At 45.2% G+C, this 21,556-nt stretch overlaps 1 protein-coding gene across 1 annotated transcript in view; it reads right to left on the bottom strand.

Moving 5' to 3' along the window:
* Positions 1-731: 731 nt before the first annotated feature.
* PCYT1B (phosphate cytidylyltransferase 1B, choline) overlaps positions 732-21,556 on the bottom strand; it is a 35,809-nt gene continuing 14,984 nt past the window's right edge. The window contains exons 2-8 of the mRNA XM_065650494.1: positions 19,729-19,828; positions 18,202-18,318; positions 15,622-15,773; positions 14,324-14,402; positions 9,154-9,296; positions 6,788-6,976; positions 732-938 (exon numbers count right to left, since the gene is read on the bottom strand). Coding sequence (XP_065506566.1) covers positions 732-938; positions 6,788-6,976; positions 9,154-9,296; positions 14,324-14,402; positions 15,622-15,773; positions 18,202-18,318; positions 19,729-19,828 — 987 coding nt within the window. The remainder of the gene's footprint in view (positions 939-6,787; positions 6,977-9,153; positions 9,297-14,323; positions 14,403-15,621; positions 15,774-18,201; positions 18,319-19,728; positions 19,829-21,556) is intronic.

Below are 21,556 nucleotides of genomic sequence, written 5' to 3' on the forward strand. Positions count from 1 at the left end.
GCACTAGGAACATGGAGAACGATTTGATAAAGCAGATACAGCCTGACTCTTTACATACAACCCATACAGAGGCTTGGTCAACAAGCAGCATTCAATAGCTGGAATATATCAAATGGATTTCCACCAACTCAGCTGGAGAGCTCTCTCTTTCACTGGCATGATTTGGGGTCTGGGGCAGATTTCATTCAAAAAGGAAAAAAGTCAAAGTTGATTTCCCATTTCTGGATGTATTTTCAGCAACAATGCCATTCCTTGACGTGCCAAGAAGAGCTCAGGGTTAGCAGGGTCCCGTGCAACTGCATCTTCTCCATCCACAGGCTGCAACCATCATCTGTCTATGTGCCAGGTCTGGATCGGGAACTGACCGGGTTCCTGCCGCCAGCCCCACTCGCTGCAGAGTTCCCCGCCGGCCTGGCCTGGCCGCAGCAGCCACAAGCAGCAACATGTGGACAGGACCCTGCACAAAGGTGTTTGGTTTTTTGGCCAGTCCCTGGCATTGTGTCTGGCAAGCGCTGCCGGCCGGGCCTCCAGGTGCCGCGAGGGAGTGGGGATGGGATAAGGTCTTCCTGAGATCTCCCTTGCTGTTGCGCTCCAGTCTGTTTTCAACACCTCCCAGAGCATGTTCCCTGCTGTCAGAGGTACCCCTGATGTTCCCCGCGCTTCTCCCCATCCAGCGGTCGAGTTCATAGCTTGTTCTTCTGTCTCATGGTTAAAAAAATGTAACTTTGTTTTTACTTTTCGTCCTCATCTCCCTCGCTCATGCTGCTGAGGGAGGCAGAGGCAGCTTTTGGAGAAGAGGGTGGGGAGGCTTTATTGAAGACCCAGGGTGGAGATGGAGAGCGGGATGGAGAGCGGCCTCGCGTAGGGCTGCTGTTGGGGCTCTGCCGGGGAGAGAAAGCCTGGAGCATTCGGCCGCTTCGTTCCTGGAACATCTGCTTCTGCAAAAGCAAAATGAAAAGATGCTCTTTGAGGAATGCGCAGAGGGGCAGGTAGGTCTGTGGGCAGGCAGGGGCTGCGCTGTGCCTCTTGCCTCAGAGAGAGCAGGGAGACACAAGTTCCGTGCTGAAGCAGGGCCAGTTCAGCCCACACGTCGCCTCTGCCTCTTCTACTGTGATCATAACAACCTGTTTTTTACATGACAAGGTTTTTCCTTAGATTGGACATCCCTAGTGTGAGAATACTGTGTGTGTTGTCCTAAGCCAGACAGGGGGAACTCCCTTTGGGGTTTTTTTGTATGTGTTGGTCGCTGTCTCAAAAAGTCAGTTTTGTGCCCGAACTCCCAGCATTCTTTTTTCCCAGGACCTTCTCCTTTGAGCATGCTGGGACAGACCAACCATCTTCTACTGAGCTCTCTGGCTGGCCCAGCCTTTTTTCCTCCTTCCCTTCTTTTGGGAGGCAGCCCAGTGCCTGCCAAATACTGGCAGACACTTTCCTGGAGCAGGTGCCACCCAAACCCTTAAATTAGGTGGTAGGAAGGTCAGAATTCAGGTGTCTGTGTCAAAAAGAGAAACATGTGCAGGCTCTATGTTCTGCTTTGGGCTTTATTGTCATTTTTGCTTTATAAAGCTGAGTGGAGACTTGCTGGAGCTGGTGGGGTGGAAGAGACCAGCTATTCAGTCAAGGATTCCGCTACACTAAGGCAAATGCTGCTACTTGTAAGTGCCTACGTGGCCTTGCGTTAGGCTGCCAGGCGGGGTTACAGGAGATCTGGCACATTCTGCACGGCTGCCACAGGCTTCATGTGGGAAATGCCACATGCGAGCGCCCTGCTGCTCCTCCTGGGGACAAGGAACAAGAAGGCTCAACCTCAGCTGGAGCACTGGGGTTTGTCTCGCAGGTGATACTTGGCTGGAACGGAAGAGCCGGCGCAGACAAAGTTAAGTTGCTGCTCAGGTCTGAGGGCAAAATGCTTCTGCAGAACGTATTCTGGGTTTGCCCGCTTGGGCAGCTGCAGCCCACGGGCTTTCTCAGCTTGAGTTTTCATTTCGTTCTTCCCACCTTTCCCCCTGCAGCAACTCCACTCTGCCATAACCTTCCTCCCACCAAAAGAGCATGTGCTCCCCCTCTCCAAACTTCTGTATTCCCTCACAGCAGAGGGACAAATGCTAGGTGTTCCCATCAGGTTTCTGGTGTTTGCTCATCCCAGGGATTAATGATCGAGCACAAATACCAAGTTTAACTATTCCTCTGTGAGTTCCCTCACTCCATTTATATTTTTATCACATTGGCCTTTATTAACTTAGTTTCAGAGCCTGGATGTTGCTGCAGTGCAGAATGACAGAACAGTTCCTGCCTGGAGCCACGCTTCACCACGCTCTCATGCACAAAGACCCACGGCCTGTGACCTACCGCTGCACTCCTGCTAGCTCCAAAATAGTCAAGACTGCCTAGAATCTCCATAGTTAGCAGATGGTGGTTGCTCCTGATAAATGGTGCCAGGAAGCATTTGGATGGGGGAGGATTTCTACTGCTGAGAGCTGTGAGGATGTCACCAGGGCTGGCAAAGCCCTGGAGCCCAGTCAGATTCAGTGGTAGGAATGCAAAGTGGGTTTTTTTAGATGAAAGAAACAGAGGTTTTGTTGATATGATTTAGTTTGTTTCATCCTCTTACTGAAAATAACTCAAAAAATGGTATTTGATAGGAAATATATTTTTCCTGGCCAAGCAAAATATTTTGATTCCCTTTTCTCCCTGGCACCTTACCAGCTCGGTGACACTGTGGTGCCTCATGCTGTTGTGGTACCAGTGCTGGGAGAGACCCAGGTGGCCCAGCTTGGCTGGTAACCCAGGTGACAGGGGCTGCTTGACTGTCTCTTGGGTCACAGGGGTCAGGGAGGGAACAGAGAATCCCACCTTCCTGCGAAGGGCCTCAGCCAGGCTGGAGGACACATTTGCTTCCTGGTCCCTGCTTCAGCAAAGAGCTGGAGTTTGAAGAAGCTGGTGCACTCACACCTTCAGCAGCGTAAGTGCCCGGCTGGTCTGAATTGCCTCCTGCCTCTGTTAGTGCTGTGACCACTGTGGTGTTGGCTCAAGCCACCACTGCTGCAGGAGGAGCAGGTGTGATGCACCTGCCTCCAGAATGACTCTTCCCCTCCAGCTTTGCTCTAGCAGAGTCAGTAAGTCATGCCCTTCACAGGCAAGGTCTTCCTAACGGAGTGCTCCTGGGGCCATGGGGTGCTGAAGGAGCAGAGCAAGTGTTAATGGTTCCCTTAAAGTGCTGGAGGGTTAGATAAGGCTGGGCAGGCTCTGGACCTTCACCCAAGGCAGGAAAATAATTTCAAAGCATTGGTTCAAGTAAGTTCAGGTACACCCAGCCAGCTTAGGGAGATAATGCTTTGCTTTTGGCAAATTTGCTACTGGGCAAAAGCATTTTCATAGGATCATAGAATAGTTTTGGTTGGAAAAGACCTTTAAGATTGAGTTCAACCACTAACCTGGCACTGCCAAGTCCACCACTAAACCATGTCCCTAAGAGCCTCATCTACACGCCTTTTAGACACCTCCAGAGATGGTGACTCCACCACTTCCCTGGGCAGCCTGTTCCAGTGCCTGACAACCCTTTCCATGAAGTGCCTGTTTCTGAATTTTATTGCTACATGTTGATATTCCTTTGTTTTACAAAACAAGTGCCAGCTGGGCCTTGCAGTGGACTGCTGCTTTCTGCAGGCTTTCAAGGCTGTGCTGATGTCCAGGCTGCAAACACGTACTGTGGCCTAAACACCCTCTGTGGATACTAGTTGCAACCTGTAAGATCGATCTGAGGTGATGCAGCTGCTTCCCACTGCAAACATCCCTGACTCCCTCTGTGTGCAGAGCAGAGGGCAGCAGCCCTTTGAAGGGACACCTCATCCGATGGGACCCTCCTGAGGGAGAGCAGCAGGGAAGCGCTGCCCCGGGAGCCTTGCCGAAGCGCAGGCGCCTGCTCCTACGTGTCTGGAAGGAGGTGGAATGAACCCCACTGCTTCCCATGTCTATGGAGCGGCGTCTCTGCCATTAGTGCCCCCGTGCTGAGCTGCAGGGTGCTCCCATCTCATGCCAGAATGAAAGTTTCATGCCGTGTTAATAGGTTTTTTTTTTCTGACACCTCTGTGACTCTCTCTCAGAAAAAACACACGCAGGGGATTGCACAGGTGGGCAAAATTGGCAATGAATTACAGACATCTTGATGTTTGAAAACTGACATTTTGACCTTTTTCACAAACAGGCATTTTTTTGTGGGTTACATGGCCCTTACTTTTAGAAAATTGATGCTAGCATAAGGCGTGTTATAATAATTATTTATGAAGTAATAATAATAGCATATTAATGGCATGCAAATTACTGATCTAGGAATCTAGCATGCCCATAACCATTCCTGCACTTTTAATGTCAACATTAAGAACAACATCTAACTAACAGTGATAAGGCAAATTAATGTTAATAATAGTTTTGACACTAATAGCAAGTTATCATTATTTTAAAAGTCTTTCCTGTTGCAAGGCTCAAACTGATTTTAAAAAAGCCACAGCACCTCTCAGCTCGCTGTCACTGATGCTGTTCCTACAACACTGCAAGGAGGTTTCACTCTTGTTCTTAGCAAAGGCCTCTGTGATTGCACCAGATTTCCTGTTCTGGGGCTGGGACACTAACTCAGTAAACAGGAGGCCACCTCTGCCCCCAAAGACCTTTGCAGAGCAGCCTTTCTCTAATTGAACTGGGTAAAATGTTTCATCAGCAAAGGGTTTTTGAAAATGCTATCAGTGTGCGGTGTTGAGTGGGTAGAGCCAGGGAATGGGACTGAGTCTTTGAAATTATTTTCCTGTCTCTGCACAGCCAAACTCATCTCACCTCCTGTGGGCTTCATGTGCATTAGTTTCATTTATTCAGCACCTGTGGCCACAGGACCATCCCTCATGGGGAACACTTGCCAAGCTCTGTGGAGAATCACAGTGGAAGCTTCATGTGGATGTGGTCAATGCTGGTGAACCTGGGCTTTTCATCAGAAGAGTTCACCCTGCTCTACTCCCCAAGGAAAATGATATTGTCTATGAACAGATTGTTAAATAAGCTATTTGTATGTCTGGGACTAGGGTTATTCAGAGAACACCCACCTTTGCATGGGACAGACATAGCTGTAAGGAGATTATAAACACATAATCTCTGCTCTGCAGCCTTCACAGCCTAATTTTAGCCTTTCTCAAAAATGTGTGCTAATCAGCATGGCAAGCCATGGCAGAGGAAAGATGAGAACTCCAGTAAGAGACAGGTTCACTGTGTTCTGGTGACACTGAGTGGTGACATGGCTGTGGTGTGGGCTAGTTAATTCAGCAGGGGTCTGTGAATCTTCCTGAGGGTTTGTTCATGAACAAAAACTCTGAAATCCTTTCAAGAGAAGGTGCCTTTCGTGATGGGAAGTTTTTCACGTATGAACTGACAAGAGTGACCTGAGAGAATATTATGTGTGTGTTTGCTCTTTCAAAATATTCCAATAGTATCTGCTTCATGCTAGTCCTAAACTGTTTTTTCTTCTGGCTTGCTGCCTCTATTGATATTTTGCCTGAAGCTGTGATCCATGAGCAGTTAAAGCCCTGCACAAGCCTCTTGCAAAGGGTTTACTTTCAAGTGAGGAGGGAGCAGCCTGACAGCCTATATGCTGCCATCTGAAAATGTTCCTCTGAAGTGTCCTGCTGTTCTGCAGGATTATTTGACAAGCTCTTACTCTGCTCCTGTCCATTCAGCTTGCGCTGCTTGCTACTCTCTTCCCTGCTTGCTCACGTTTCCTTGAACTGAGAAATAGCTTTGCTTGGAGCTTGCAACCAGCAGCAGGAAATCTGAAATGATGCCTGTACTGGAGGGTCTGGCAGGGGCCTGGGCTCTCACCAGAACCCAGCTGTGCGGAGAGCATGTTGGAAAAGGACTGACTCCCAACAGGAAGGTCTAGGAAGGTCTGTTCAAACAAATGGTAACTTTTCCCTTCAAATTAAACTTTGCTACCGGTTTCAGTCTAGCAAAGGGAATTAAGTACAAGAAAACAAAGCTTCTCAAGGTTTGGCAATCTACTAGAACTGAAAGATGGGAGCCAGGACTCTTTTGGGGCTCTGAAATGCCACCAGCTCACCACTCAGTGCATGACTTTGGTTTGAGCAGGTAAGGCCCTAGGGTTTCACCCCAGAAGGATGCTGTTACAGAGCCCCAACTGCCTTTCCAAGGCACCTGAGGACCTCTGGTAAATGTGCTCTGTGAAGCCAGCACGTACCAAGGAGAGCTTTGAAAGGGCTGCAGTTACACCTGAGCCTCCCCTGTGGTCAGACAAGCCTGGCCACTCGACGTGTAAAAGCTTTTCTTGGAACTTTAAATCAGAAAATTGCCATCTTATACCGCTGGGTACAGAGCATGAAGAGAACTATTGAAAAACTTTTCAATGGTCCTGTTTCCTTCCCTCACCACGTCCAGTGTGTTGATCCTCCCTGATGTCTGTGTGATCCCATTCAGTGCTAATGGGGAACACAGACAGTATGAGCCTGTTTGCTCTTGTGTTGCTGTTACGCAGCTCTACTGAATGCAGTATCACATTCAGCATCACACCTGCGCAAAAGACAGAAATTATCCCAAAGAAACAACAGCCAGAAGCGGCAAAGCCTCCCCCTGCAGTATTGGCACGCGTTATTGGGTTCAGCAAGCAGGTTTGGTGTTATCCTACTGCACTGGCTTCCAAAACAAAGACTGCAGCAAAAGAATCTCCCCTCTACCTGTGTTACAGGGGAGAAATAAAAACTACTCAGGCTTCCTGGGATGGCAAAATACCTACCCAGGCTCCGTCAGGTCCAAACAGCTCTAAAAAGTTGCCAATAAATTCCCTGGACTTTTCTTCCCATTTCTGAATGAGGTCATGGCTCTTCTCTTCCACCTTGTAAACAAATTCTTTTGATTTTTCCTCCACATTCTTGACTTTTTCTTTCATTTTGTCCACTTGGTTTTGAAAGCGATATTTCTTCTCCTGTTTAAAAGTGTGGACAGAGATTAATATATAGGGACTTGGAAATAATTAGCCTCTGACAGATGAGAAAAAGAAAGAAAATGCATTAATGTATCCTAATATATAAGATGTTGGTTAACTATTCCCACGTTATTTTTATAAATGCAAATTTAACATTTGTGGAACGAATTGCAGAAGGTATATATGGAAAATACTGTCTTGTGTGATTACTGTGTTTAATCCACTACATTAATCTTTCCATACTGAATGCACTTTGAAAATCACATTAATCTTCTGGAGGATACAAGTGAGGAATTAACAACTCAAACTTAGCAGTAAGCAAAAGGCAAATCTTCCTGGGTTTTCTAGCGAATGCAGCCCACTGCTGACTTTCCAGCCTGGATGTTAACTCGGACCAAAACTGTCTCTCTGGTTGGATTTCTGCAGAGCAGAAGGAAGATTCCCTTCACCTCCAAGCCTGGCTAATGCAGGAGCTCGTGGCTGCAACAAAGACATGCACAGGCCGGTGGCTTGTGGCCAGCAAACTTGATAGAAAAGAGGGCAAACTCCTAATTGCCAAGTCACACAGCAAAAGAGAGATAGTGTTTGGGGGCCAATGTTGGGCCACGCTTCTAAAATATTTCAGGGGTAAAGGGCTTTTGTCTTGAAACACTTCTGTGATTCGTAAATGTACAGGACACCCAGCGCTGCGCCCTTGAAGGTGTAATGTCTCAGCAGCAGCACAGATCACTATCGGCTTTTAATTTCCTGTGAACTTCATTTAATGGGCACTTTAATGTGCTTTTAAAACAAACACTGTTTAGTGCCGAGGTGGACTTTATTCAAGCTCATGAATCACTGGAAGAACTGTCTTTGCAGGCCATAAGGCCAAAAAAAATCCTCAGGGTCCAAAGAAACCAAACTCACTTTGCACCTAATAGGTGACCAAGCCTTTCTTTAACGAGGAAACCAGAGCTCTTCTGTCTTGGCGAAATTCTGTTTTGTTTTGGTTTTTATTATTTTTGAAACACGAACAGCCTCTAGTGCAAATTAGTACTTCTGCATTTAAATTACTATAAGCTAAATAACCAAATGCCAGAAGGGACTTCAGGATACATCAGTGTCTTGAGACTGGGGGAAGCATACCTTACGTAACAGTATCTTAACCTCAGAGCTGCTACAGGATAAATTTGAGAACCCTCAAGGTACCCGGCATGCCTTAATTTAAGGGATATTTGCAATAGTGATACTTCTGGGTGGAGTACTTAAAAGCAGGATTTTTTAGAGGTATAGAGGGCTGAAAAAAAAGCATGGTGAATTAAATATTTATGCCCTGTGATCTGTGATTTATCTGCCAGACTTCAAAATAAGAAACAAGTAAACAAAACCCTCACGAAATGACACAATTCAGTCCTTCACAAGGGGGTTTCCCAGCTGCAGGGTAGGAGGGTGGGAAGTCTTCTGTGAGCCAGCTCAACCACAGGGAACATTTCAGTTATGTAGGTCATCTCAAGGCCTTAAGCTATGACTTGAAACAACAAATGAAGGAAAGTAAACTTTCATTTCTGTTAAGTGTTTAACTCCTCACTGGAGGGTATGGTGCAGTTCTGTACATGGAAGCTGAATAGTTTGAGCCATCCTTCCCAATGGTCCTCTTGCCCTGTCTGTTGTGACTTCTGGCCTCTTCAGCATAATTTGCGTATGAGCTTCCCAACATACTTCTTTGTCTTTTAAAAACCATTTTAGCTTCCTCTAGTAACCTCAGTGCTCAGCTTGCTTTTTTGGTTTTTTTAATCCTGTCATATTGTAGAGAAAGTTCGGGTATCAAAATCTTTGCTCTCTGTGCTGCCTTCCCACAGTGAGAATAAAGGAAGAAATCGTCTCTTGAGTGAGAGGCTGAGAAGCCTGCGGGAGAGGGGAGGTGGGCTTGTTCCTAGCGTGTCATTAAGTCACCTACTGCTCAAGGAGGAAGGGAGAGCAACAGCTTTGCTCCGAATGTGAAAGCATAAGATGGAAATGAAGCTGCTAATTAATAGGAGCAATTGAAACTACTCTCAGATTACCAGTTTCTTTTAAATCAATTTATTCCCAGCTATTTTAAAAGCAGCAGGAGGAAGATATCCTTTCTTAGCCTTTACTCTACATTCAGGGTCCTACAAGAGAATGTCTCAGAAGCAATTGCAGATCGGTGTACTTACATTTATAAAACTAACATTCAGCTCTTTGGCGGTGTATCCTCGTTGGAGATTGCGCCGGGCATACACATCGTAGTCCCGTACGATCCTTGTGATGATATCCGATGTCGAGATACCTTCGGTTCTCTGTGTTGGTACAAACATTCCTGAGCAAAGTGGGAAAAGAAAGCCTGCTGAGAAAGCACAGCAGGACCAGGCACTGCAGCAAGTAGCTGAGGATGAACATAGAAATGCTTGACCAAAGGTAAGAGACTTGCAGTTCTGCCTGTCCTATTCCCGGTTCTTTCCTGCTGTTCTTGTGTGAGCTTAGGGAGGATGCTAGGTTGCTGTACCAGTCATTTTTTCTCAAGTCTTCAGAAAGGCTAAAACTTGCCTTCTTCAGAATGTGAGTTGTGAGGTAAAACTTATTATAGAATCATAGAATGTCCTGAGTTGGAAGGGACCCACAAGGGTGTCCCAGTTTTGTTGAAAACAAGACCGGTTCTCTTTTAGTGAATTGTTCCTTTCAGCTAAGTTCTTCTAAGTAACTTCTAAGTAACTGCACTTTTCTGAATTTAGCTACATGTTTGTCGGACACTGTTCCCCAAAGCAGATAAGGGCAACCAATGGAATGCAGAAGAAGCCCCATGTTTAGATTTATTGCTATAACAACCAAGAAGACTGATAAGATTTCGCACGTCCCGTTGTGAGAGGGGTGTATTTGCAAAGAGGGGCGGACAGAACAGGTGACTAAAACTGACCAACTGAGTATTCCATCCCATACGTGTCATACACCCTATAAAAGAGGGAGATCACGAGGGTCTCGCTCTCTTCGACCATGGTCGGCATCTGAAGAGGACCCTGCCTGTTGTCCCTGCATCCCTGAATCCAGGCCCAGCATCCCTGAATCCAGTTTCCGGTTTGCTGTGAAGTCCCGCCCAGGATGTCTGGGTGCCTGCCCTGCAGCTGCTGGAGCCACACCAGCTCCCACCTCTGCCACCGCTGGAGTAACGCCAGCTCCATATCGGGCACAGCTGCTCTACCCCAGGACACTCAAGATTGGTTTTGTATATTTTGTATTATATTTTCCCTATTTATTAGTAGCATTAGTAAAGCCTTTAAAACCTTTCCAACTTGAAACCTCTCTCCCTTTTTCCTTCTTATCACTTTTTCCTATCTAAGGAGCGGCGGGGGGGGGATTAACGGAGAGCATGTGCCACAGTTTATTGTTACCTTGCAATTAAACCTTGACAAAGGGTCATCGAGTCCAGCTCCTGTCCCTGCACAGGACAACCCCACAGTTCACACCGTGTGTCTGAGGCCTTGTCCAGTCTCTTCTTGAACACTGCCAGGCTTGGGGCCGTGACACCTCCCTGGGGAGCCTGTTCCAGTGCTCCACCACCCTTGGAGGGAAGAACCTTTTCCTAATGCTCAACCTAAACCTCCCCTGGCACATCCTCCTGCCCTTCCCTCAGGTTCTGTCATTGGCTGCCAAAGAGAAGAGCTCATTGCCTGCCCCTCCTCCCCGCCTTGTGAGGCAGCTGTAGCTGCCATGAGGTCTCCCCTCACAGAATCATTTTGGTTGGAAGAGACACTCAAGACCACCGAGTTCAACTACAAGTTAGCTCTTGCACTAAACCATGTCCCTAAGGACCTCATCTATGCATCTTTTAAACATCTCCAGGGATGACGACTCTGCCACTTCCCTGGGCAGCCTGTTCCACTGCTTCACAGCCCTTTCTGTGAATAAATGTTTCCTAATATCCAATCTGAACCTTTACCTGGCACAACGTGAGGTCATTTCCTCTTGTCCTATCACTTGCTACTTGGGAGAAGAGACCAACCCCCTCCATGCTACAACCTCCTGTCAGGCAGTTGCAGACAGCGATCAGGTCTCCCCTCAGCCTCCTTTTCTCCAGGCTGAACAGCCCCAGTTCCCTCAGCCGCTCCTCATCAGACTTGTGCTCCAGGCCCCTCACCACTTCGTTGCCCTTCTCTGAACTCTCTCCAGCACCTCAATGTCTTTCTTGTAGTGAGGGGCCCAAAATTGAACACGGGATTCGAGGTGGGGGCTCATCAGCACTGAGTACAGTGTCCTCAGTCCCCTCTTCTCCAGGCTGAACAAAACAAGTGACTTCAGCTGCTCCTCATACAGTTTCCCCTCCAAACCCTTCACCCACTTTGTAGCCCTCCTCTGGACACTCTCCAGTAGCTTTATATCCTTTTTATGCTGTGGCACCCAGACCTGCACACAGTGCTCCAGGTGAGGCCTTGAGTGCCAGGGGCTCCCAAGCCAGGCAGGCTAAACCTTGCAGCTGTGGCAACTCACTGAGCAGTTCCTTCTATAAAAGCGGCCCTTATTTAATGTCACGTAAGGGAGCAGGGGTGTTGGCTTCCACTCCTGCTACTGAAATGCTGTTTGCTGCTCTCCTACATATTTCCACTCTCCACTCCTGTGCTGCAAGAACTGATGGTCTTTGTTATACTAAGAAAGACCAGCCTCTGGCCTTAGCCAAAACCAGGAAGCGCTTTCAGGTAAGAGATGTGTAACAATAACTGGAAAACACCCCAGAGGTGCTGGTAGCTTATAATAGGAAGGTGAAGCCTAGTGGTGGTGTGAACAAACACTGGTATACCATGGGCACTGAGGGTATCAGTCACCCCAGCCCCTGTTTCATGTCCACCTGGCCATGTCAGTGGCCGCATAACCACCCTCCCTGCTCTGACAGATCAGTCCCTAAGAAACCTGGCCTTTTATTAATCCTGCTTGTATTTTCCTCAACACCGCTGAGGTATATATTGCTTTCAAATTGTTCCGCATCAAGACAGGATCACTTCAACTGTTCATGCAAGTCACAAAAGCAATAATATAATAGCAGAATGCTAGCACACCTTGGTTTAGCAGTTATTTAGGGCTGCAAAAAATCACTACTATCACTTATACATAATTACAACATCAAGCTGCTGATGAGAGAGAGCTGCGAGATAAGACTGGAAATGGTTTTGCAAAAAGAGTACTGCTTTGTCTTGAAAGAGTGCTATAGCTACTGGCAAGTTAATCCTACTTGAAGTAGGCAGACATTGCTAGCTAATTTCACAGGGTTAGAAAAAGATCTGGAGAAGGAATCAAGAAGCTTAGCAGCCTCTTGTGACTAAATGCTATGTGAGGTTTTTTTTTTTTCTGATCTCTAATTAATACTCTGCTAAGAAATAGATTATTTTAATCACAAGCAGAGAGGTTTCCCTGATCGTGCTTTTCAGGCTTGCAGCAGTCAGGAAACTATTTTTGGAAGCAGTGAAACCCACTTTTGAGCCAGAAGCCTTTATAGATAGCAGCTACAAGAATACATGAACAAAATCCAAACCCTACCCTTGCTAAGCCAAAAGCTAAATTGTTTTCAAATAGATGCATAAAGCCATGTATGAGAACGTTACCTTTAGTCATTGATTTTGTTTTCATTTGCTTCATGTGATTCGTGTTTTCCACACTAATTGTTCACAGATGTGCAGAGGTTTAGTCAGCGCACCACGACCCAGCTCACCATCATCCATATGCCCCCCCACCCACTGCAGGGAGTGGGGAAACGGGAGCCCATGGGCATCTACGCAAGGGGCTCCACAGTTCCCATCTGCTTCTCTCCTCCCCAGCAACCTGATATGGGAAAATGGGAGTACTGGAACAAAGAAGAATGCACAAGTGCACCTGCAGCATTGGTCTATTTAAAACAAAACGCCCTAGGAGAAAAGGGAAATTCATTATCGTAGTAATGCTGTTCTGGAGTGCTGGGACAATTACAGCACTAGATCTCAAAACTCTTCACAAATAAGGTAAAGTTATTCCCAGTTTATAGGTAACAAAATTCAACCATACAAGACTGAAGTCACTTCTCCAGTATCTCGCAGTGAGAGACATTGGACAGACCACAAGTCCCTGAAGCTGTACGTCCATACTGTGTTCTGCAAGCAGTCTGAATTTCTCATCAGGACATGTGTGCACTGCACCCATGCCCAACAACAGCAGAGAAGGACATGCCAGGTCTGGGCACTCTCCATCTCAGGCTGGTAACGATGCTGTGACACCAAGGGCTCCTGTCACAATGTCCTGTGCACTCAGCACCTTATAGAAGAAAGGCAAAATAGCTGCCTGGCCAGCACGTATGCTGTGTGTTCCTCAGTGACCTGTCCTTACAAGAGGTACATTTGTTCCACTGCCTAGTGAAGTAAATTAGTGCTGGTTCTGAAACCACAGAGCAGCAGTTCCCGAAGGAGGATTGTGACTCTGACACCACACTGAAGTTTGCAAGTGGAAAAAGATCAAGAACAGTTGCTATAAAAACTTATTCTTTCAGCTCAGGTCAATATCTAGTCTACTGTTGTCATTGTATAGCTTGAGAAAGTCACTTCACACAACAAATTACCATCAGGCAGCTTTGCTCTGCAATTTTTTTAAGCCTCCAATAAACATGTTTATGTGGACCAGGAAGAGGGTGGATCTGCCAGGGTCCAAAGCACCTCCAGGGAACAGGAGAAGAAAGGTGTGGTCAGTTCACTGTGTTTGGATAGCTGCCACTGGCCAACAGTAGCTTAACATCATCTCCTCAGATTTAATTCAGCTTCCTTGAACTAAACTGATACAAATTCCTGATTACTTCAGCATGTTTGTATTCAGTGTGCAATATGGTAGTCAACTGAACTGTTAAATGGCCATAGCAAATTGATTACTCTGGTACTGATTTAAACTCTCTGCCAGTGCAGTGAGAAGAACTCTTGGTGCAAACCAGAAGTGGATCCAAATGACTCCTGAAGGCTGCCTGTGCTTGCCCCTATTCAGGACTGGGCTGTGTCAACCAGTCAACAGTTTGCATTTATCAACATACCACCGAAGTTGGCTGAGCTGCTGTGGGAACTAAACTAATTTTCAACCATTCAAAGCTCTTAGTCAAGCACGATAAAATTGTTTTAAAAACCCAGATGGGACTCTTTTGTGACAGATCAGAATGGTTTCCTGGGGGTTAGGCAGGAATTCAGCCAAAGTGAATCTTTCTGCTGAAGTCACCAGTACCTACTGTTAGAGTGTAAGAGAACGTGATATTCTCTCTACTGCTTCTGTCTCAGCAGTTGTGGTCAAAAGGCAGTAAAAGAATTTGAGCTGAGGCTCAAAAGGAAGGTGCTAAAAATTTAAAATTGCTCTTACCTGCCTCCTTTATGTGTTTATATACATCATCCGAGCCAGCGGAGGAGTACGGAATGTCATCGTGGGCTACAAAGTCGATCTGCCAGTGAACAGAAGAAGAATCACATGCCACCATCACTGAATTTTGGTTCAGTGGGGGGTCGTTGTGGAGGATCCTCTCTTTTCTTGACTTCAGCTGACTTGCTTTTGACATTCTCATCCTAAAGCCATCACCTAGAATATTGCACTAGATTTAGGCCTACAGCTGCTGTGTTGTACGATCAATTATGAAAGAACAGAAAGCTTGTCTCCAGAAGCACTGCCATTAACACGTCACTCTGAGTAGGTGTTTGTGATATTCTATAGAAAACCTAGGACAGCCATTCCTGCTTTTATTGCTACTGGAAGAGCTAAGTCAAGTGGCAAAGCCTTGACTTTGAAAACCGTGGAGGCAGGATTATTGATTCTACCTCCTTAGGGCTGTACATATACACATACACATGCTGTCCATTCATCACGCAGTGATGTGGACACTAAAACAAATCCTCATTAACTGTGCTTTTTTTTAAGATTTATATGTATTGCAAGACAGTAAATAGCACATAAGCAATTATATTCTGCCTTTTAGAGGACACGTGACATTTTTATGTATTTCTGGCCAATTATTGCACCTGTTGACATTAATAAGTAACATGCCTTTAATTCAGGCCTTTAGCAGGCTTTAGTCACTATGTGATAACTTTTCTGGTTCTCGAGCTCCTTTCCTAAATCTAAATTTATGGCTGATTCTTCTGTGTTATTTTATCATTCAAAAATCCCACTACAGAAATCATCCTAGCATACTGAGAAAAAAAGACAAGACAAATATAACATTCTCTGATAAAGACTGGGGCCAGCAATGTTGTGTACCTAATTTAAGTGACTGGAATTAACTGAATTAAATAATTTACTCCAGCTAGTAGAATTTAACAGATTGCTGTTTACAGAATTATAGAATTATCATAGAATAGTTTGAGTTGGAAGGGACCTCCAAAGGTCATCTAGTCCAACCCCCTGCAATGAGCAGGGACATCTTCAACCAGATCAGGTTGCTCAGAACCCTGTCCAGCCTGGCCTGGAATGTCTCCAGGGATGGGGCACCTACCACCTCCCTGGGCAACCTGGGTCAGCGTTTCACCACCCTCGTTGTAAACAATTTCTTCCTTATATCTAGTCTGAATCTCACCTTTTTTAGTTTAAAACAATTACCCAACTGTAACGAGTTTATTCTCATCTGTTGGTCTATACAGGAGAGGGGAGGGATAAGGGGAGAAATGTACCTTATGTTTTTCAAGGAACTCAGGTGTCAGTGTCCAGGGTGCATCTCTGATGACCTCATCCACATAGCGACAGTGTCTGAGAGCTTCATATCGCTCATTTTCATTCATCACAGTGAAGCCTTTGAATTTATGAGTTAAATCATCACTGCAAACTAAAATATGGAAGTGTCAACAAATGGCTACACACTTAGTAGAACTAGCATGACCAGCAGTTACATATTTCCTGATAATTCTACTAAGCACTTAGTTATTAGATCAGCTAATTTTGGGGTGCTCCAGGGCATCTAAGGGTTCTGTTCAGGGTTCGCAGCTACAACCATAGACTTCTGAGAGGTCTTTCCATTTCTGGCGCTGCAGCCAGAGCCCAGCTGAGATATTGTAGGATATCTCAAGTCGAAGAGTACGCACATATTGAGGCAACTCAATCTCACTGTAAGTGGGGATTTCAAGGGCTGTAAATTGTCAGGGGTTATGGCCAATGCTTTAAAAACAAAAAGTGCAATGTCGGCAATCACACAGTGCTCACAACCTTCACGTATCATGAAATAGTTGAGGTGGGAAGGCACCACGGGATACCACCTAATCCATCCCTCCCCACCCCCCCAGCAGGGTCAACTAAAGCAGCTTGCTCAGGACCATGTCCAGTTGAGTTTCTGGAGATGGAGACCCCTCAGCCTCTCTGGGCTTCCTGTTCCTGCTTTTTGTTCTTGTATCTCTAAATCACAGCAGAACAGTTTCTCACTAAATAAACACTGATAGAAAACAAGTCATGGCATATTTTACAGGAATCTGTCTCTAAGTTTAGTTTTGAGATCAGCAGGTTTCATAGAAAGAGAAGGAAGGCTTGTGCCATGTTCATACGAGAAATGGCAGGAGGAAGCTCCATGGAAAGGACTGGGAGAAGCAGTATGCTCTAGCGGAGTGAGCACGTCCAAAATCCTGCATCTTTAACTCTGCATGTACCAATACTTTGTCACATTGCTTTAAAAATGAGGGGAAGTAATGCCTGTGTTACCGAAGGACTATAAAAATCAGATATTATCTTTCTACCCACATAATGTTGTGTAAAACACAGTGGCCTGTCCCCACAACCGTAACTCTCTCCAATATCATAGCTACAATAGTCCTTTCCCATGGAATAATGTGACACCCATTTATCGCTGGGTTGACAGTGGTTGTCCTTCGCCACAGGTCAAACCTGTGCCTTTGGATCTCACTTGTCTGTGACACTGGGAGAAATAGTCAATGCACTTGACAAATGATAAATGCAACATTATTAATGCTGCAGGGAAGTGAGAGCAGCTCTACAGCTGCTGCTTCTTTCTAAGTTGAAAACATCAACCTATCAGGCAAGGTGCTGGCAAAGATGCAGTCTTTTTTTGAGATCTAAAATGGATGTTCTTGCTGTGATGGTCATTAAGGACCTTTAAAGTAGGAAAAATATAGGAAGGCTTAGATAGCCCTGGAGTTCATGCAAAATTCAAAGCCAGATAATAATATACATATGAATTTCAGCTAGTGAAATGCTAGCCTATCCTATTATGTCATTTTTGATGCCTGCTGACAAGAAATTTAATGGAGATTAAAGCATTTTCAGTAGAAATATCCTTTCTGAGATTGTATTTATATTTCTTTACAGCCTTTTTGTCATTTTAAATCTACCCGATCCTGAAAGAAAGGGTCTACTAAAATTATTGGAAAATAGTAATTTTTGCTTGAATTCTGTAGAAAGGTTTGATTTTATTTTTTGATTACTCTTTGTTCATGTACAGTGCAGGCATAATATCTCTGTACCTCCTTTCGATTCTGTCATCCTGCTCTAATAACTGATTTGGGAAGGTATAAAAGTCTATTAAAAAACAAACAAACAAAACAAGGCACACACAAAAAACCCCAAACACCCTTAGCTCCAAATAGTTGTCTTCACACTGAGAAACAGAAGGGATTGGTTGTGGTGCCCACAAAGACACATGACACCAGTGCTTTTGCAGCACAAATTGTATGTGGGTGTGGAAAGGTGCCCATTTTTTAAGCATGCTAAGACACAGTGCCTTCCTGGGAAAAGGTGCTGATGAGTGCTGGCTGCTTTGTCCTTCGCTCCAAAAATAAAGGCTGGATTTAGCTTCTCTGCTGATGTTGAAGGCTGGGTCTGCACACACAGCACTGACCTGGCAGCCAGGGGCCGTGGGCTGTGCACGGCTGGCTGACGGACCAAGGAGCCAGGAATAAATGAGCAGCTGATCTCATTTGCTCATCTCCATCTTTGAACAATTTTGAGTGAATAACTGAAAAAGGTAAATTATTCATATGGAGCTATTCTAAGCTCAGAGTCATGCAGGCACCTGCTTTAACTAGAATGGGAATTGTGCCTGTGCTGCTAGGGCAAAATTTGACTTTTACTTTAATTGATGCAATTGTAAGACGTAATTCAAGACAAATCGCCTATAGAAAGCCCCCCAGAGTGAAAGCGGCATTCAAAGTCATAGTGTATAAGCAGCTGGGGGTGTGAGCACAGCAATAATTCTCTGATACTGAAGCACAGAAGCAAAAATTCAGCGCAATAAATAACTCAGATCTTACCTCCTACTAATAAGTAGCTATTTGGGAACAGAGTTTTGGCTTGCATAAGAGCTCTAGCATGGCCAGAGTGGAAGAGGTCAAATATCCCATCTGCATACACTCTGACAGGTCTGTCGACTGCAGAGAAAGAAACACAACGGTGATTTTTCAGACCCAACGCAAGTTGCACTTAATTCTACTGGACAGTCTTTTGTTCCCAGACCAGGTGATTGCAGAGATTTACCCCAGTTATGATATTCAGAAGCACCACGGGTGAACTTGCAGTGTTTGTCCTACTCATTACTTGTTCTTCTCTCTACTCTCTGCTGTTTTCTTGCAGACATAGCCTATTTATTATTGTCCATCAGCCTCATATTCTAATTTGGCAAAAATATCATCTTCCTGACTCATTTGGAGTTCCACCATATGTCTTGTTCTTTTCTCTCTGTCTTTCTAGTCAGTTCTGCCTTCTGGATTTTTTTCAATTTTTTCGTTATTTTTTCCATCATCTCCCTTTTCCGCCCCACTTGTCTGTGACTTCCTTTTTCCCACAGCTTACTGCTGTAAAAATGTATTGCTTACCTCTTCCACATAAACCTTTCACTTCCCTTTTTTCATACTTCCCCCAAGCTCTTTCTCTAACGAGCCTATCAATTATTTTTCTCACCATCCTCCTGCTATCACCCTTATAACTCTATGCTTTCTGTATGACATCTTCAGTTTCCAGATAGAAAAAGGACTTGATTTACCAAATGACACACCAGACAGCTGTGCCACCTCCAAGGAAAAGAACAGTGGAGATAAGAGCAACAGAGCTTCAACTTCCATGGACTGTGCTTTGGTGCTACAGAGAGATGTCTCTGCTGTCAGGACATCCAAGGGTCCATGGGAGAACACTGTTCCTTGCAGAGCTGACTGGAAAGCTGGGGCTTACCCCTATAAAGTGTACGTACTTTAAAAGCTTATTTCAAAGAAGTAAAATAAGTAAATAGAGGCTTTTAAAAATAATCTCATGGAAGTTAGGGGGGCTAAAGTATATATTTGGGACTTTATGTGAAATCATTGAGTTTCCCCAGCCAAATCAAATGTCTAAATAAAGAGTTCAGAATTTGGCCATGATTTCTTTGCAAAGGGCACACAGCCTTTGGGGCCACTTAAGGTCTGATGTGATCAATAAAAATGTTGGTGAAACGAGAGGTTTTCCAGCATACAGAGGCAATATGGAAAGAGAAATGAGGAGGCGGCCACTGCTCAACACAATTTTCAGGCTGGCTGGAGTGGGCTGGCAAGCCTTCCTTCCAACCAACACACAGACATCCACAGAAACATCAAACTCTAACTTGAAATGTTTTCTCTTGTTATTTCTCTAACAGAAGATAATGGCCCTGTAGCTGCTGGTTTCTTCTCCGTTACCTGATAGCCCCAGATACCAGGCTGGCCTTTGTGCCTTCAGGTGGAAGGCATAAGCAAGGATTGACAGATGTTTGTGAGGAAGAGCCTGTACCTTGGGAGCGCCCACGGTGCTGCTGATGGAACCTCTACACATACCTGGTGTTCCCCGACGGGCTTGTGCAATGGTTAACTTCTCATGGGGGGCTCGGCACTGGCAGCTTGTTTCGTCTGCAAATGGAGCAGGTGCCGTCAGAGTCTAGAAGGGGGAAAAAAAGACAAAGTCAATTTGTTTCTTCCATTGAGTAGCGAAAAAAGAACCATTTAACTGTGGCAGGATGCTGTAACCAGGCTTAATGCTGGTTTGTTCTCTGGGGATTTTTGCTTTTTGGTCACCTCTTAGGTAAAATGATGAGGAAAATAAAGTTTTCCAAACACATCACACATCCTAATTCTTTGTGTCTGTTAAGAAGCTCAGGCATTTTTGAGGTGGGTGCAGGTACGTATTTTTTTCTGTTTGCAGGGCAATGTCAGGTTTGATGGCCCAAGCAGCTCAATCCTTGGCTTGGTTTCGAAGACTCCAAAGGCCCAAGATGCAAGATATAGTCTGCTACCTGTAAATAACAGCTGGAAGAACTAATTGGGATTTAGAAAGCTGCAAATGAGCTACCTCTTCACAAGCACCAGTTCCTTCTACTAACATCAGTATAGATAACTGGGCCTACAGGTTTTGTTGTGCTTTTAATCAGAATCTTGTACAATTTTGAGGAGCCATTCAAAATAAAGGCAAGAATGCAACCATAAGTCTCACCTAGCTAGAACTAACTGAGCTGCAACTCCTTCCTCTGGTCTGACACATACTGTATAAAATTCTCTGTCTGTGATCAGAGCACCACAAGGTTACTTGCTTTGAAGAGCTTATAACCTAAAGAGAGAGAGTGCAGACGTGTGAAGAATGATGTGGCATTATCTGTCAGGAAACTTGATTACAGAAATTGCATTTTCTGCCCATGCCTACATAGGAAGTTATCAGGCATCAGAACCTCAGATATTTATTATCTGCCATATGGTCTGATATGAAAAAACATGCTTCTACTGCTCTTGTTTCATAGAAACAGCAGACTACTGTAAGATGAGTTTTGGGTTGCTTTGGTTTTGTGAAATGAGGTGGTAGTTGAGACAAGCTGAAGGAAATCTATCATTTACTTTGCCTCCACCGTGATTTATCTGGGACCTCATGGCCTTGCAGCTGTGGCCTTGTTGGGTTTTGACAGTGACCATGGACAGTTGTCATGCCTGTTGGAGCACCCGTGGTTGATTGTAACAGAATCTCTCCCTTTACACTATTTTTCAGCTTTTAGATGCTGAATGCTTACTCACTGAGCATTTATTTTCCTTAGCATCCCTGAGACACTTGAAGACATGTCATGCCTAATTGCTGCTGACCTCTGGGCTCACGGGCTTTCGTGGACAGGAACTGTTCATCAGGCCACCCACGTCGCACAGCATAGAGCATTATACATAATCATACCGTGCCAGCTCCTTCCTTTATTTTCTAAATACTGTCTTTTTGCTTACAGCTTTGCGATCGCTGTGGGCTAACCTGTCTTTTTATCTCCAAGCAAGGTCAGGTTATGTGGCAGCGGCAGCCCATGCAGTCTGGTTCCCGCTGGGATAAAGAGGAAGGCAGAAAAGTTAAAACAATAATGGCTTGGTCTGAGGCTTGCAATGGGTAATCAGATCCAAGCTTGGTAGAGGCTGTTTCCTTGGAGATTATTTGAAGAAAACAGGCTTGGTTTGCAGCAAGATTATCCTTTTTTCCCCCCTAGGCAAACACAGCGGTGCTTTTTATCCAGGTAAACACCTTTGAAACACCAAGATTTCTCTCTGGGTCTCTGCTCAATGGAGAACTATCTCTATTAGCTTCCCACTGGTCCAGCTTTTTTAAACACTCGCATTAAAGCTTAGTTTATGGCTGACGGCTTAG

The sequence above is a fragment of the Caloenas nicobarica genome, chromosome 1 (genome assembly GCF_036013445.1).
Source record: "Caloenas nicobarica isolate bCalNic1 chromosome 1, bCalNic1.hap1, whole genome shotgun sequence".
Classification (NCBI taxonomy): domain Eukaryota; kingdom Metazoa; phylum Chordata; class Aves; order Columbiformes; family Columbidae; genus Caloenas; species Caloenas nicobarica.